The sequence below is a fragment of the Rattus norvegicus genome, chromosome 9 (genome assembly GCF_036323735.1).
Source record: "Rattus norvegicus strain BN/NHsdMcwi chromosome 9, GRCr8, whole genome shotgun sequence".
Lineage (NCBI taxonomy): Eukaryota > Metazoa > Chordata > Mammalia > Rodentia > Muridae > Rattus > Rattus norvegicus.
This window is the reverse complement of record NC_086027.1, coordinates 105,102,392-105,119,691: the sequence shown is the minus strand read 5'-3', so window position 1 is coordinate 105,119,691 and position 17,300 is coordinate 105,102,392. Positions and strand designations below refer to the sequence as shown.

General features: G+C 37.1%; 1 protein-coding gene across 15 annotated transcripts in view; it reads left to right on the top strand.

Annotated features, from left to right (window-relative positions):
• Slco6d1 (solute carrier organic anion transporter family, member 6d1) overlaps window positions 1-17,300 on the top strand; it is a 156,838-nt gene that overhangs the window by 67,583 nt on the left and 71,955 nt on the right. For 11 of the 15 annotated variants that reach the window (XR_005488949.2, XM_017596585.3, XM_063267542.1 and 8 more), the window contains one exon: window positions 3,763-3,950. The exons of 2 other annotated variants lie outside the window; for them this stretch is intronic. Coding sequence is in view for 11 of the 13 variants with exons in the window: in XM_017596585.3 (XP_017452074.1) it covers window positions 3,763-3,950 (188 nt within the window). In the remaining 2 variants the exon portion in view is untranslated. Of the gene's footprint in view, window positions 1-3,762; window positions 3,951-11,978; window positions 12,042-17,300 lie in introns of those variants that run through there. 2 more of the 15 variants (XR_005488948.2, XM_039084012.2) reach the window with 2 other exon arrangements.

Below are 17,300 nucleotides of genomic sequence, written 5' to 3'. Positions count from 1 at the left end.
GGATTTGATCCATTTGAACCTGAATTTCATGCCGAGTGATAAATACGGGTCTATTGGTATTCTTCTAAATGCAGATATCCAGTTTGAACAGTATCACTTGATGATACTTTATGTTTTCCAGTGTGTATTTCTGCCTTCTTTATCTAAAAATCAAATGTCTGTATGGATTAATGTGTGGTTCTACAATTTTACTTCATTGATCAATGTGTTTTCTTGTATGAAATCATGTACTTTTAAAGAAAACACATCTCTACAGTACAATTTTATAAAAGGGTCGTGATATCTCCAACAGTTCTTTTATTTCTCAGGATTATTATGGCTATACTCCATTGTTGTATTTCCATTTGAAGTTAAGAATTGCTTTGTCAGGCTCTGTAAATGCTTATGTTGGACATTTGATGAGGATTGCATGATTATATGGATTTATTTTGTTTGGATTAAAATTTTTTTACCATGTTAAGTGTATTGATTCATGATCATGGAAATAATTTCCATCCTCTGATATTTTCATCATTTTCTTTCTTAAAGATTTGAAGTCTCTAACTGGCTTCTTTAGAGTTACACCAAGATATTTTAGGTTATTTTTGGCTAGTAATGTTTTGTGTCCTTGTTTCCCTCTCAATCAATTTGTCCATTTGGACATAGAAGGGCTCTTCATTTGTTTAAATTAATTTTGTGCCCAGATATTATCCTGACATTTTTTTAATCAGCCATAGAAAGCAAAATATTCAGATTGCTGACATGTACTATCATATCATCTGTAACTATAATATACTTTGACTTCTTTCCAGATTTGTAATCCCTCCCTCTCCTTCCATGTATTTTTGCTCTAGGTAAAACTTAAAATATTCTATTGCTTAATTAAGAAGAGAGAGGGGAGTCTAGTGTTGTTCCTAATTTTAGTGCAATTGCTTTGGATTTCTCTCCATTCAATGTGATGTTGGCAATGGGTTTGCTGTAAACTGCATTTGTTATGTTTGAGTATGTCCCTTTTATCCACAAATTCTCTGAACCTCTTGCTTTAAAGGGTGTTGTATGTTGTCAAGTATTTTAGGCATCTAATGAGGTTATCTTGTGAGTTTTTCTTCATTTTCTGTATATGACTGATTACATTTGCTAATTTTCCTATGTCCAACCATACACATCTCTAGAGTTAAGGCTAGTTATCATGATAGTTAATCATTTTAATGTGTTCTTGGATTTGGTTTGCAAGTATTTTATTGAGTACTTTTATATCTATCCTCATGTGGAAAATTGATCTGTAATTTTCTTTCTTCCATGAGTCCTTGTTTTGTTTTATTATCAGGGTAACACTGGCCTCAAGAAACGAATTGGTCTATATTTCTTTTGGTTCCATTTTGTATTCAAGGAATATGGGTATAAACTCTGGAAATCTTGTAGAATTCTTCACTAAATATATGTGTCTCTGTACTTTGTGTTTTCTTTTTTTCTTCTTGATTTGGAGAATCCCAATGACTTCTCTATTTCACTGGTGATTATAGGGGTTATGGGCCGTGTGTGTGTGTGTGTGTGTGTGTGTGTGTGTGTGTGTGTGTGTGTGTGTGTATTCCTCCCCAATACTTGGATTACAATTGATTCTCAATGTTATATCTCTGAAATAATGTTTTTACTCTGCTTAGTAAAAATCAGTTCTGTTCATGATTATATACAAAACATAGTTTTAACATTATTATACAATTTTCATAGTCACATTATTGTCCACATTTCAAATCTTAGATAACATGTAATTAATTTATAAGATGAATAATTTTATTACCTTTAATTGTCTTTAATTTATGTTGACATCCAATATTAATGACTTACATTTTTCAATTGAATATTTTTTATTTACATTTCAAATGTTATTTCTGTTTCTGGTTTCCTGTCCGTAAGCCCCTTATTCCATCCAACTCTCCTTCTTTATGGGTATTCCCACTCCCTAAACACTCCCCTTCCTGCTTCCCTACTCTAACATTCCCATACACTGGGGGGGCTCAGCCTTGACAGGAACAAGGGATTCTTCTCCCATTGGTGCCCAACAAGGCCATCCTCTGCTACATATTCAGCTGGAGCCCGTGGTTGGTGCATGTGTACCCTTTGGGTAGTGGTTTAGTACCTGGGAATTCTGATTGCTTAGTATTGTTCTTATGGGGTTGTAAGCCCCTTCAGCTACTTCAGTCCTTGCTCTAATTCCTCCAATGGTTTCAATAGTTTGCTGCTAGCATTCCTGTCTATATTTGTCACACTCTGGCTGAGCCTGTCAGGAGAGAGCTATATAAGGCTCCTGTTAGCATGAACTTCTTGGCTTCATCTATACTGTCTAGGTTTGGTGGCTATGTATATATGGCCTGGGTCCTCAGGTGGGGCAGGCTCTGAATGGCCATTTCTTTAGTTTCTGCTCCAAACTTTGTCTTCCCATACCCTCCTATGAATACTTTTGTTCCCCCTTTTAAGAAAGACTAAAGCATGCACAATTTGGTTGTCCTTCTTCTTGAGCTTCATGTGATCTGTGGATTGTACCTTGGGTAATTCGAGCGTTTGGCCTAATATCCCTAATATCCACTTATCAGGGGGTGCATACCATGTGTCTTTTTTTGTAATTGGGTTAACTCACTTAGGATGATATTCATCCAGAACCTCCAGACTGATTTCCAGAGTGGTTGTACCAGTTTACAATCCCACCAACAATGGAGGAGTGTTCCTCTTTCTCCACATCTTTGTCAGCATCTATGTCACCTGAGTTTTGATCTTAGCCATTCTGACTGGTATGAGGTGGAATCTCAGGGTTGTTTTGATTTGCATTCCCCTGATAACTAAGAATGTTGAACATTCCTTTAGGTGTTTCTCATCCATTCAGTATTCCTCAGCTGAGAATTCTTTGTTTAGCTCTGTACCACATTTTCTAATAGGGTTATTTGTCTTTCTGGAATCTAACTTCTTGAGTTCTTTGTATATATTGAATATCAGCCTCGATCAGATGTAGGATTGATAAAAGATCTTTTACTAATCTGTTCGTTGCTGTTTTGTCTTAATGACTTACATAAAGTGACTAGTATTTCTAAAATTTGTAAAACTGTCTTCTTACTCTCATATACTCACAAACACCTACTTGTGATTCACTGGCAAGCAAAATATCTCAGATTTTTTCAACTAAACTTGTTCTTGTAAATAATGAATATTAGGTTTAGTATTAGAATGCCATTAAAAGTAAGCAATCTAAGGTCAGTGTGATGGCATATGCCTTAATTCCTGTTTTCTGTATGCTGAGACAGACAGACCTCTCTGAGTTCCAGGCTATGTAGTATAATCTTCTTAAATGAGTGCTGAGAACAAGTAAGATAGACTTCTTCATGACGAGCACACCAACTGGATGTCTAATACCCCATGGTCAGCCTCAAAACTGTACATACAATTAATATTATACTGACTAAGCAAGTTGAATTTACATACACATATATTTTATATACATACATTTATTTATACATATATATGTATATGAATATGTATCAGTACAAATATATAAAACAAAGAGAAAGAGGCTACTAATTTCAATTAGGGACAAAAAAAGTTTGAGAAGAGGAAATAAAGGGGAAAATGAGATGATTGTACTTTAATATCACTAAATAAAAAAGTATAAATGCAGTAGGAAAAAAACCCTGGGAAATATCTTTTGAATATTAATTTAATATTTACTCTTATAATCATGAAAGTATCATATGCTGGCTTTTTCTGAAATACTATTTTTATTTTCAATATTAATAGGCATACTACAATTGTTCTTGCATTAAAGAAGGATTGACAGCTCCTGATGACGATGGTCAATTTTTTGATGCTGTTTCTGGAACATGTAATACCAAATGCCTTACATTACCTTTGCTTTTTGCCTTTTACTTTGCTGCCACAGTTTTTTCTAATTTTTGTAGTGTACCATCCTTCATGATTGTGTTGAAGTAAGTATATAATTGTCATGAATATGGAAAAGTTAGTACATTAAAATGATATACTTAGAAATATGTCAAATTATTATAGCACATGATTCCAATGTTTTATTGTAGTAAATATAAGTAGAAAATATTTACATTGTTAAAATTTATATATGAATAATTTTTCCTTGTCTTTATTTTTCTTTTCTTTTTTGTGAAACATGTATGGATGAAAAACTTATTCTCACTTTAACTTCAAAAGTGCAACCAGCTCTTGAATTGTATATGTTGCTCCTTAAATAGCAAATGTGGGTATATATGTGCCAGAAACAACATAACTTTAAAAGAAACCTTATATTTACCTTGTATAATATACATGATAAATCCATGCATAATCAAGAAAATTTTTTATTGTCACATTGATATGAGTGTAAATTTGATGTATTAGCATAGGTATTTAATTATAATTCTACCTTAATGGCTGATCCGTGAAAGCCTAAGTATCTACCACAAAGAACCAGAGTAACTTTTACAGTTTCAATTTATTAAATGACCCAACATTTGCCATTCATCTGTGGTCCAGAATATATTGAGCCCACATTACACTCATTTTTATTCTAGATACATAATAAAAGAGCATTATTCTTAACTAAATCTGTCATGTGGATAGCAAGTATGTCTGTGGACTAACCATCCAGTAAACATGACCAACGAAAAGAAAAACAATAGCTTACTTCTGGCATTTTCTCAGTTATGGAGTGAAGTAGAGAGGGCAATTGTGGATTATCCTAGCAAATATATAGTTTGATGGAAAAATGAAGGAAAATAAGATGGACCTGGTAGGGTTGGAAAATAGGGGAGGGTTTAGTTATAACACATTCTGTACATAAATTATTTCTTAACAAAAGAGTAGGGAATTTAGTGAGATACATGCTTTGTTTACAATTCTATGTTGAATTTGAAGTATTTGGGGTTTTTTTTTCTCTTTTTGGTGGGTAGCGTCTTTCTGTATAACCCAACCTGACCTCAAACATGTAACACTTCTGCCCCAGCCTGTCCAGGGCTTGGGTTGTAGTCAGATGTGCATCTTGATAGGGTAGTTTGAAAATAGTGTGGAAAATGGAGTTAAAAAGGGAAAGTGGAGAAAACAAAGTTAGGGTGAAGTAGTGACATTTAGAAATAGTTTGGTATTTGGTGGTTTGAAAAAAAGTGTGAGAGATCCAACCTTGTTGGGATATGGAGACATCTAGAATCATGTTTAGGTTTCCTATTTGGGAAACTAAAAGAATAGTTCTATTAATGAAAATATAAAATTCAAAGACAAGAAATGGAAAAAAAACTATACTTGAGTTGAGAAAATGTTTCACTGAATAAAGACACTTGCTATCAAATCTGAGAACCTGAGTTCCTAATCCCTTAGAACACAGATGGTGCTTGGAAAATACTATGTTTTGAAAGGTTTCCTCTGACATTAGCATCTCTCTCTCTCCTCTCCCTCTCCCTCTCCCTCTGCCTCTCCCTTTCCCCCTCCTTCTCCCTCTTCCTCACACAAACACACAGTATAAATTATTAGTATGATTTGAAGAACAACATGACTTCATGTAAAGTACCCAATAAGTGTTTTCAGTAAATGGAATCATATTACCTTTTTGTTTCATTTTCTTTTTTGTTGGATTTTATAAATTTACATTTTGAATGTTATTCACTTTCACAATTTCCCATCCATAACCCCCCTGTCCCATCCCCCTTCTTCCATAAGGGCGTTCCCCACCCATCCACTGATCCCTTTCTACGTCCCTGCAGGTAGGATCAAGGGCTTCTCCTCCTATTGAAGCCCAACAAGTCCATCCTCTGCTACACATTCAGCTGGAACCATGAGTCTTTCCATCTATGCTCTTTGGATTGCAGTTGTTGGTTGGCATTGCTGTTCTTATGGGGGTGAAACCCCTTCAGCTCTTTCAACCCTTTCTCTAACTCCTCCAATAGGAACCACATTGTCGGTTCAATTGCTGGCTGCCCACATTCACCTCTCTATTTATGATGCTCTGGCAGAGTCTCTCAGGAGTCAGCTATATCAGGCTCTTGTCAGCATGCACTTCTTGGCATCAGCAATATTATCTGGGCTTGGTGATTGTATATGGGCTGGATCTCCAGGTGGGGCAGTCTCTGGATGGACTTTCCTTCAGCCTCTGCTCCAAACTTTGTCTCTGTATTTCTTCCTCTTGATATTTTAATTCACTTTTCTAAGAAGGACTGAGGAATCTGCACTTTGGTCATCCTTCTTGATCTTCATGTGATCTGTAGATTGTATCATTGGGTAATCTGAGCTTTAGGGCTAATACTTATTTACCAGTGAGTGCATACCATGTGTGTTTTTCTGTGATTGGGTTACCTCACTCAGGATGATATTTTCTAGTTCCATCCATTTACCTATGAATTTCATGATGCCACTGTTTTTGATAGTGGATTAGTAGTACAGTGTACATTAGTACCACATTTTCTGTATCCATTCCTCTGTTGAAGGGCATCTGGGCTTTTTCCTGCTTCTGCCTACTATAAATAATGTTCCTATGAATATAGTGGAGCATGTGTCCTTGTTATATGTTGGAGCACCATTTGGGTATATACCCAGGAGTAGAATAGCTGGTTCTTTGCGTAGAACCATTTCCATTCATCTCTAGATTGATTTCCAAAAGAGAATTATATTTCTAAAATGTGATTTGAGTCTTACATTTTTATTGATTACTAAATTGAATAAAACATAGTATGCCTTCCCACACATGCATTTTGTAAGTTATGTGTTAAGACAGACAAATTTGGAATTGCATTTGTAAAAATGAAGCTCCACAGGAATTTGAGCTATGGTGTTCACAGTGAAGTTCCTACGGAACGACAAACGAACGCGGCCATGACTGCTGACCTCAGCACTGAGTGCTGTAAGTAGAGCATCGTGAGTTTGAAGCCAGTCTGGGTGACTCAGTGACTCTTTGTCCAAAAGAAAACAAGGAGAAATGTGAAGAGCGCCTCGGAGTTTACAGATGTCATCAAATGCCTGCATATAATTCTGGTCAGAATATACTGACCTACACTGTTCCTAGTTTGATATGAATGTTTTAATATCTGGGCTAAATATCAGTAGACAAGTCTGAGTCTTTCTGGAATGGATGTTACAGAAGACAAGGAAAATGCCTAGGGTGTCCCTGGTAAAAGAACCTTCACAATCTTATAGAAAATTAGTTTTGAGTAAATGAACATGTAATCTTTGAAAGCATGGCATTTCATGAAATCCCAGAATCCTATGGATAGCACAGGAGTTCATTTAAAGGTCAAGAACTTCTGAAGTAGGTCTATTATCACATACAGAATTAACTGGTTTTCCATATATCTTTTGGTTTTGAAGTTTGAAAGTGACTCAAATGACATATAAAAGATTGTACATACAAATTTTAGATCCAAATCAAAAGTCAGTTACATGTAGGAGGCTTAGAAATAAAATGCAGCAAAAGACAGAAAGATATCAACTTCAACATGTATATGGTTCCCAGAGACTCAGACAACTGCCTTTGGCACAGCATCTCATGTGCATGTGCCTTACTTCTGGATGAGCATAGTCAGAAATCAGTTAGCAGTTTGCCCAGAGGCAAAATGACAACTAAAACTGTGAAGGTCCCTGTCTCTGTAGAGACTGCAGCCAATCCCAGGTTTTTCTCTTCATCCCATGGTGATTCATCTACTGTTGCATACTCTGGTTATTCTTGAGCATTACAAAAGAGACAAGGATGTTTGAAAGACTCCTGAAGAACTGTCTTCAAAAACATAAAACTAGAAGAGGGTAGAAGATAGATTATTTTCTCAAAGATTTATTAGTATATTACCTGTTCATATATACTTCAAATATAACAAAAGGCATGGATTACAGAGCTCTCAGTAAATATATTAAAGATGTATCTTCAGGTCCTAGGTAAACAAGAGTAACGCAAAACAAGGAGAAAGAAAGGAAGCTGAAAACATAGTGCTGTTTGGAGAGCACTATGAATATTCACAAAGCCTTGGGTTGGATCTCCAGCATTATATGAATCTTAATTTTTAAAGTCGAGAAGTTACATCTCTCCAAGTCCTACCTCAAACAGTTCCTCATTCATCTCTTCATCGATCTTGTCTTTAAAGGATATTCCCCCGCCCCACCCGAGCCCTCCTCTTGTCCTGGAGCCTCAAGTCTCTTGAGGGTTAGGCTCTTCGCCCAGTGAGGACCGACCAGGCAGTCCTTTGCTCTATATGAACCAGGGCACTTAAACCAGCTCATGAATGCTGCCTAGTTGTTGGCTCAAAGTCTGACAGATTTTAGGGATCCTGATAAGTTGAGACAGCTAGTCACCCTATGGAGTCACCCTCTACTTCAGCTTCTACCGACCTATCCCTAATTCAACCACTAGAGGCACAAACTTCCATCTTTTTTTTTCCATCTTTATTAATTGAGTATTTCTTATTTACATTTCGAGTGTTATTCCCTTTCCCGGTTTCCGGGCCAACAACCCCCCTTCCCCTCCCCCTCTCCTTCTCTATCGGTGTTCCCTTCCCCATCCTCCTCCCATTGCCGCCCTCCCCACAACAATCACGCTCACTGGGGGTTCAGTCTTAGCAGGACCCAGGGCTTCCCCTTCCACTGGTGCTCTTACTAGGATATTCATTGCTACCTATGGGGTCAGAGTCCAGGGTCAGTCCATGTATAGTCTTTAGGTAGTGGCTTAGTCCCTGGAAGCTCTGGTTGCTTGGCATTGTTGTTCATATGGGATCTCGAGCCCCTTCAAGCTCTTTCAGTCCTTTCTAAGATTCATTCAAAGGGGGACCTATTCTCAGTTCAGTGGTTTGCTGCTGGCATTCGCCTATGTATTTGCTGTATTCTGGCTGTGTCTCTCAGGAGAGAACTACATCCGGTTCCTGTCGGCCTGCACTTCTTTGCTTCATCCATCTTGTCTCGTTTGGTGGCTGTACATGTATGGGCCACATGTGGGGCAGGCTCTGAATGCCACTTCTGCCTCTGTTCTAAACTTTACACCCTATTCCCTCCCAAGGATATTCTTAAAGAAGGAGTGAAGCATTCGCATTTTGGTCATCCTTCTTGAGTTTCATGTGTTCTGTGCATCTAGGGTACTTCGAGAATTTGGGCTAATATCCACTTATCAATGAGTGCATACCATGTGTGTTTTTCTGTGATTGGGTTACCTCACTAAGGATGATATTTTCCAGTTCCATCCATTTGCCTATGAATTTCATGAAGTCGTTGTTTTTGATAGCAGAGTAATATTCCATTGTGTAGATGTACCAAATTTTCTGTATCCATTTCTCTGTTGAAGGGCATCTGGGTTCTTTCCAGCTTCTGGCTATTATAAATAAGGCTGCTATGAACATAGTGGAGCATGTGTCTTTGTTATATGTTGGGGCATCTTTTGGGTATATGCCCAAGGGTGGTATAGCTGGATCCTCAGGTAGTTTAATGTCCAATTTCTGAGGAACCTCCAGACTGATTTCCAGAATGGTTGTGCCACTCTGCGGTCCTACCAACAATGGAGGAGTGTTCCTCTTTCTCCACATCCTCGCCAGCATTTGCTGTCACCTGAGTTTTTGATCTTAACAATTCTCATTGGTGGGAGGTGTAATCTCAGGGTTGATTTGATTTGCATTTCCCTTATGACTAAAGATGTTGAACATTTCTTTAGGTTTTCTCAGCCATTCGGCATTCCTCAGCTGTGAATTCTTTGTTTAGCTCTGAACCCCATTTTTAACAGGGTTATTTGTCTTTCTGGAGTCTAACTTCTTGAGTTCTTTGTATATTTTGGATATAAGCCCTCTATCAGTTGTAGGATTGGTAAAGATCTTTCCCAATCTGTTGGTTCCCGTTTTGTCCTAACAACAGTGTCCTTTGCCTTACAGAAGCTTTGCAGTTTTATGAGATCCTATTTGTCGATTCTTGATCTTAGAGCATAAGCCATTGGTGTTTTGTTCAGGAAATTTTTCCAATACCCATGTGTTCGAGATTCTTCCCCACTTTTTCTTCTATTAGTTTGAGTGTATCTGGTTTGATGTGGAGGTCATAGATCCATTTGGACTTAAGCTTTGTACAGGGTGATAAGCATAGATCGATCTGATTCTTCTACATGCTGACCTCCAGTTGAACCAGCACCATTTGCTGAAAATGCTATCTTTTTTCCGTTGGATGGTTTTGGCTCCTTTGTCAAAAATCAAGTGCCCATAGGTGTGTGGATTCATTTCTGGGTCTTCAATTCTATTCCACTGGTCTATCTGTCTGTCTCTGTACCAATACCATGCAGTTTTTATCACTATTGCTCTGCAATACTTCTTGAGTTCAGGGATAGTGATTCCCCCAGAAGTCCTTTTATTGTTGAGGATAGTTTTAGCTATCCTGGGTTTTTTGTTATTCCAGATGAATTTGCAAATTGTTCAGTCTAACTCTCTGAAGAATTGGATTGGTATTTTGATGGGGATTAAATTGAATCTGTAGATTGCTTTTGGTAAAATGGCCATTTTTACTATATTAATCTTGCCAATCCATGAGCATGGGAGGATCCATTTTCTGAGGTATTCTTCAATTTCTTTCTTCAGAGGCTTGAAGTTCTTATCATACAGATCTTTGACTTGCTTGGTTAAAGTCACACTGAGGTATTTTATTTTATTTGGGACTATTATGAAGGGTGTCGTTTCCCTAATTTCTTTCTCGACTAGTTTCTCTTTTGTGTAGAGGAAGGCAACTGATTTATTTGAATTATTTTTATACACAACCACTTTGCTGAAGGTTTTTATCAGGTTTAGTAGTTCTCTCGTGGAACTTTTGGGATCACTTAAATATACTATCATATTATCTGCAAATAGTGATATTTTGACTTTTTCTTTTCCAATCTGTATCCCTTTGGTCTCCTTTTGTTGTCTGATTGCTCTGGTTAGAACTTCAAGAACTATATTGAATAAGTAGGGAGAGAGTGGGAAGCCTTGACTAGTCCCTGATTTTAGTGGGATTTATTCAATTTTCTCTCCCTTTAATTTAATGTTAGTTACTGGTTTGCTGTATATGGCTTTTACTATGTTTAGGTATGGGCCTTGAATTCCTATTCTTTCCAGGATTTTTATCATGCATGGGTGTTGAATTTTGTCAAATGCTTTCTCAGCATCAAATGAAATGGTCATGTGGTTTTTATCTTTCAGTTTGTTTATTTAGTGGATTATGTTGATAGTTTTCCATATATTAAACCATCCCTGTATGCCTGGGATGAAGCCTATTTGATCATGATGGATGATTGTTTTGATGTGCTCTGGGATTCGGTTTGCCCAAATTTTTTTGAGTATTTTTGCATCGATATTTGTAAGGGAAATTTGTCTGAAGTTCTCTTTCTTTGTTGGGTCTAGGTGTGGTTTAGGTATAAGAGTAATTGTTGCTTCATAGAAGGAATTCGGTAGCGTTTCATCTATTTCAATGTTATGGAAGTTTGGATAGTATTGGTATAAGGTCTTCTATGAAGGTCTGATAAAATTCTGCACTGAACCCATCTGGACCTGGGCTCTTTTTGATTGGGAGACCTTTAATGACTTCTATTTCTTTAGGAGTTTTGGGGTTGTTTAAATGGTTTATCTGTTCATGATTTAACTTTGGCACCTGGTATCTGTCTAGGAAATTGCCATTTCCTGCAGATTTTCAAGTTTTTTTGAATATAGGCTTTTGTAGTAGGATCTGATGATTATTTGAATTCCTTCTGATTCTGTAGTTATGTCTCCTTTTTCATTTCTTCTTTTGTTAATTTGGACACACTCGCTGTGTCCTCTGGGTAGTCTGGCTAAGGGTTTATCTATCTTGTTGATTTTCTCAAAGAACCAACTTTTGTTTCTTTGTATAGTCCTTTTTGATTCTACTTGTTTGATTTCAGCTCTAAGTTTGATTATTTCCTGCCCTCTACTCTCCTGGGTGTACTTGTTTCTTTCTGTTCTAGAGCTTTTAGGTGTGCCATCAAGCTGCTGACATATGTTCTCTCCTGTTTCTTTCTGCAGGCACTCATAGCTATGAGTTTTCCTCTGTGAAAGCTGTGCCCCATAAGTGTCCCACAAGTTTGGGTATGTTGTACATTAATTTTAATTAAATTTTAAGAAATTTTTAATTTCATTCCTTATTTCTTCCTTGACCAGGTTATCATTGAGTAGAGCATTGTTCAATTTCCATGTATATGTGCACGTTCTTCCCTTATTGTTGTGGAAGACCAGCTTTAGCCTGTGGTGGTCTGATAGGACACAGGGGATTATTTCTATCTTTCTGTATCTATTTTTTATGACCAATTATGTGGTCATTTTTTGGAGAAAGTACCATGAAATGGTGAGAAGAAGGTATATACTTTTGTTTTTGGATAGAGTTTTCTATAAATATCTGTTAAGTCCATTTGGTTCATGACTTCTCTTAGTCTGTCTATGTCTCTGTTTAATTTCTGTTTCCATGATCTGTCCCTTGATGAGAGTGGGGTGTTGAAATCTCCTACTATTATCGTGTGAAATGCACCTTGTGCTTTGAGCTTTAATAAGGTTTCTTTTATGTATGTAGGTGCCCTTGTATTTGGAGCATAGATATTTAAAATTGAGAGTCCATCTTGGTGAATTTTTCCTTTGATGAATATGAAGTGTCCTTCCTTATCTTTTTTGATGTCTTTTGGTTGGAAATCGACTTTATTCGATATTAGAATGGCTACTCCAGCTTGCTTCTTCAGACCAGTTGCTTGGAAATTGTTTTCCAGCCTTTAACTCTGAGGTAGTGCCTGTCTTTGTCTCTGAGGTGTTTTTCCTGTAGGCAGCAGAATGCAGGGTCCTCATTGTGTATCCAGTTTGTTAATCTATTTTTTTATTGGGGAGTTGAGTCCATTGATGTTGAGAGATATTAAGGAATAGTGATCGTTGCTTCCTGTTATATTCATATTTGGATGTGAGATTATATTTGTGTGCTTTTCTTCTCTTTGTTTTGTTGCCAAGACGATTAGTTTCTTGCTTTTCCTATGATGTAGCTTGCCTCCTTATGTTGGGCTTTACCATTTATTATCCTTTGTAGGGCTGGATTTGTAGAAAGATATTGTGTAAATTTGGTTTTGTCATGGAATATCTTGGTTTCTCCATCTATGTTAATTGAGAGTTTTGCTGGACACAGTAACCTGGGCTGGCATTTGTGTTCTCTTAGGGTCTGTATGACATCTGTCCAGGATCTTCTGGCTTTCATAGTCTCTGGTGAGAAATCTGGTGTGATTCTGATAGGTCTGCCTTTATATGTTACTTGACCTTTTTCCCTTGCTGCTTTTAATATTCTTTCTTTGTTTTGTGCATTTGGTATTTTGACTTTTATGTGACGGGAGCAGTTTCTTTTCTGGTCCAATGTACTTGGAGTTCTGTAGGCTTCTTGTATGCCTATGGGTATCTCTTTTTTTAGGTTAGGGAAGTTTTCTTCTATGATATTGTTGAAGATATTTACTGGTCCTTTGAGCTGGGAGTCTTCACTCTCTTCTATACCTATTATTCTTAGGTTTGATCTTTTCATCGAGTCCTGGATTTCCTGTATATTTTGGGCCAGTAGCTTTTTCCGTTTTACATTATCTTTGATAGTTGTGTTGATGATTTCTATGGAATCTTCTGCTCCTGAGATTCTCTCTTCTATCTCTTGTATTCTGTTAGTGATGCTTGTATCTATGGCCTCTTGTCTCTTCCTTTTGTTTTCTACATCCAGGGTTGTCTCCCTTTGTGCTTTCTTTATTGATTCTTTTTCCATTTTTAATTCCTTGACCTGTTTGATTGTGTTTTCCTGTAATTCTCTCAGGGATTTTTGTGATTCTTCTCTATAGGCTTCTACTTGTTTATTCTAATATGGACTTGGGGGTATGTCACAGCTCTTTGTTGGACCTCTCTGAGGACAGTCATGCTAACTCCTGTGTATAAGCAAATGATAGCATCAGGTAGACCTTGGTGCCTCCACCTGAGATGGATCACAAGTTGTGCTAGTAACTGGACTTTTCTCTCAGTTTCTTCTCCAGATTTGTCCCTTCAGTTCTTTGATACAGCACCAATTCTCAATCAGAATTCTTGACTGTAGGATGGCAAACACATCCCTCCACTTGATGGATGTCTTTCTACTGGAGGTGTCTCCACACTGTTGGCATTTCATCTAATATCCCTCCCTTTAATTCCTGAGAGTCTCTCATATCTGAAGTCTCTAATACATTCTAGAAGGTACCCCCACCTCCCATTCCTGATTTTGTCTATTTCTGTACATTCTGCTATCCCTCAGGCCTTCTTAATACCCCCCTCCCCAACATACCTGGTCATGTTCCCATTTAACCCCCGCTTCCTCTCCTCTCCTACTCACATCCCTTCCTTTCTCTGCCTCCTGTGATGGATTTCTTCTCCCTCCCAAGTGAGATTGAAGCATCCTCACTTGGGTTCCACTGTTTGTTAACTTTCTTGAATTCTGTGTATTGCATCCTAGGAATTCTACATTTTTGACTGATGTACATTTATTAATGTATATATAGCACCGATGTCATTTTGGGTCTGAGTTACGTCACTCAGGTTGATATTTTCTAGTCTTGTTCCATACATTTGCCTGCAAAACGCATTATGTCCTCATTCATAATAGCTGAGTAGTATTTCATTGTGTAAATGAACCACATTTTCTGTATCCTTTCTTCAGTTGTGGGCCATTCAGGTTGTTTCTATCTTCAAGCTATAACAGATAAGGTTTCCATTAACATAATGGAGCACGTGCCTCAGTGATATGGTGGGACATCTTCTAGATATATTCCCAAGAATGAGATTGCTTGGTTTTCAGGTAGTTCTATTTAAAAATTCTGAAGAACTTCCAGATTGATTTTCAGAGTGACTGTACCAGTTTACAATACCATGAGAAATGGAAAAGTATTCCATTTCTCCACATCCTTTTCAACATGTGTTGTCACCAGAGTTTTTTATCTTAGCCATTCTGAATGGTGTAAAGTGGGATCTCAGAGTCATTTTGATTTGTATTTCCCTAATGACTAAGGATCTTGTTCATTGCTTTAAGTGCTTCTCAGCAATTAAAGATTCCTCAGTTGTGCACTATCTATTTAACTCTATAACCCATTTTTGGATTGGGCTGTTTGGTCTCTTGAAAGCTTTTAGCTTTTTGAGTTCTTTATATAATTTGGATATTAGCCCTCTCTTGCATGTGGGTTTAGTGAGGATTTTTCCTCATTTGTATGTTGTGCATTTGCACTATTGACTGTGTCTTTCAACTTAGAGAAGCTTTTCAGTTTCCTGAGTCCTATTTCTCTATTCAGGATCTTAGAGCCTGAGTTATTGGCATACTGTTTTGGGAATTTTCCCCCGTGACAAAAAGGTGGAACCTCTTTCCCACTTTCTCTTCTATTAGGTTTATCTTGTTTTATGTTGAGGTCCTTGCTCTACTTCTTCGACACTACCTATACCTATTCAACATAGTACTTTAAGTTCTAGCTAGAGCAACAGGTCAACGTTAGAAGATTTAGGGGATACAAATTCGCAAAGTCAAAGTAAGTATATTTGAAAATGATATTGTAGTATAAATAACTGAACCCCAAAATTCTACCAGAGAACTTTTATAGCTGATAAACAAATTTAGCAAGGTAACTAGATATAAAATTAACTCAAACAAATCAATAGCATTCCTTTATACAAATGATAAATTAGCTGAGAAAGAAAATAGGGAGGCAACACCCTTCATATTAGTCAAAAATAACATAAAATATCTTTGTGTAACTCTAACCAAAGAAGTGAAATATCCGTATGACAAGAACTTCAAGTCTCTCAAGAAAGAAATCAAAGATGACCTCAGAAATGTATGGAGAAATCCAACATAATCATGTATTTGTAGGATACCTATCCTCTCCATTGCAATCTACAGATTCAACATGATTCTTATCAAAATTCCAACACAATTCTTCACAGAAATGGAAAAAGCATTCTCAATTTCATATGGATAGGGAACACAATTATTAATAATATATTAACTTCTAGGAGAATCAATATCCCTGACCTCAAGCTGTACTACAAAGCAATAGTGATGAAAAATTGTGTGGAATTAGTACAGAGACAGGTCGATCAAATAGAATAGAATTGAAAACCCTGAAATAAACCCACACTCTTAAAATAAATTGTTCTTTGACAAAGAGGCCAAAAATATACAAAGACAAATGGAAGCATCTTCAAAAAATTGTGGTGGTCTGATAGTCTTTACTAGAAAAAATGCAAATTGATCCCTACTGGTCACCTTGTACAAAGTACAAGGTGCTGATTTAAAATACAAATCTAAATTATTTTTTCTGCTTAAACAAGTAATTCAATAGGAAATCAATTCAAGTAAATCAATAGGAAATATAGTGCAAGAGTGGAAGTTAGAAAGCTGGAAGGGCCATGAATACCAAAAGAAGACCTAGAGTCAACTAACCTGGGCCCATGGGGGCTTCAGTGACTGAACCACTAACTAAAGATCATGTAGGGGCTGGACCTAGGCCCTTTATAGCATTTGTAGCAGATGTGAAGCTTGGCCTTTATGATTTTCCACTAACAATTGAGGCAGGTCAGTCTCTGACTAGGGTGCCTGCCATTTGATCAACTTCTCCTAACTGGACAGCCTAGCTGCACCTCAGTGAGAGATGATGTGCTTATTTCTATTGTGACTGGATGGATATCCCAGAGTGGAGTGGTACACAAGACAGCTTCTCTGTCTTTGAGGAGAAGAGGAGTTGTAATGAGGGGAAGGATTTTTAAGTGCAGGTCTGCAAAGAGAGGAGGGACGGGAGGACTCTGTAATTGGGACTCTGAATACATTTATAAAAATCTGTATAGCATTATATTGTAAAACAAATAAAAATTGTTCATAAATTTATATAATTTTACATTTTTATATTTACCATTTCTTCTCTTCCTGTTGAAATTTTATTCTTCCCAATAAGCCTTTTCTACATTTAATGATCATTTTCTGTGTGTGGCTTGCTAAATTAGACTTGTTTGAATCAGTGGGGATAAGGGTCTCCTCTATTAATTGCTGTAAAGTTACTTTTCATTTATTTTAATTTGGACTTGTGAATATAATAAGGGTTCCACATGAAAGAGGGGGAACTCAGAAATTAAGATCATTCAAGTAAATGAAATTCAATAAAGTTGCAACCAAATGGAGGATGGGTGTAATGCATGCCATGGCATAGTGTGGGATGTAGCTACCATGCTTTGCAGGGAATGAGAGTGAGAGGGAGGCCTTTGTAAGAAAGCCAACCTTTTGTGGAACTCACTCAGCCCAATTAACCATGGGGGGAAGCCTGAAGGTAAAGAATG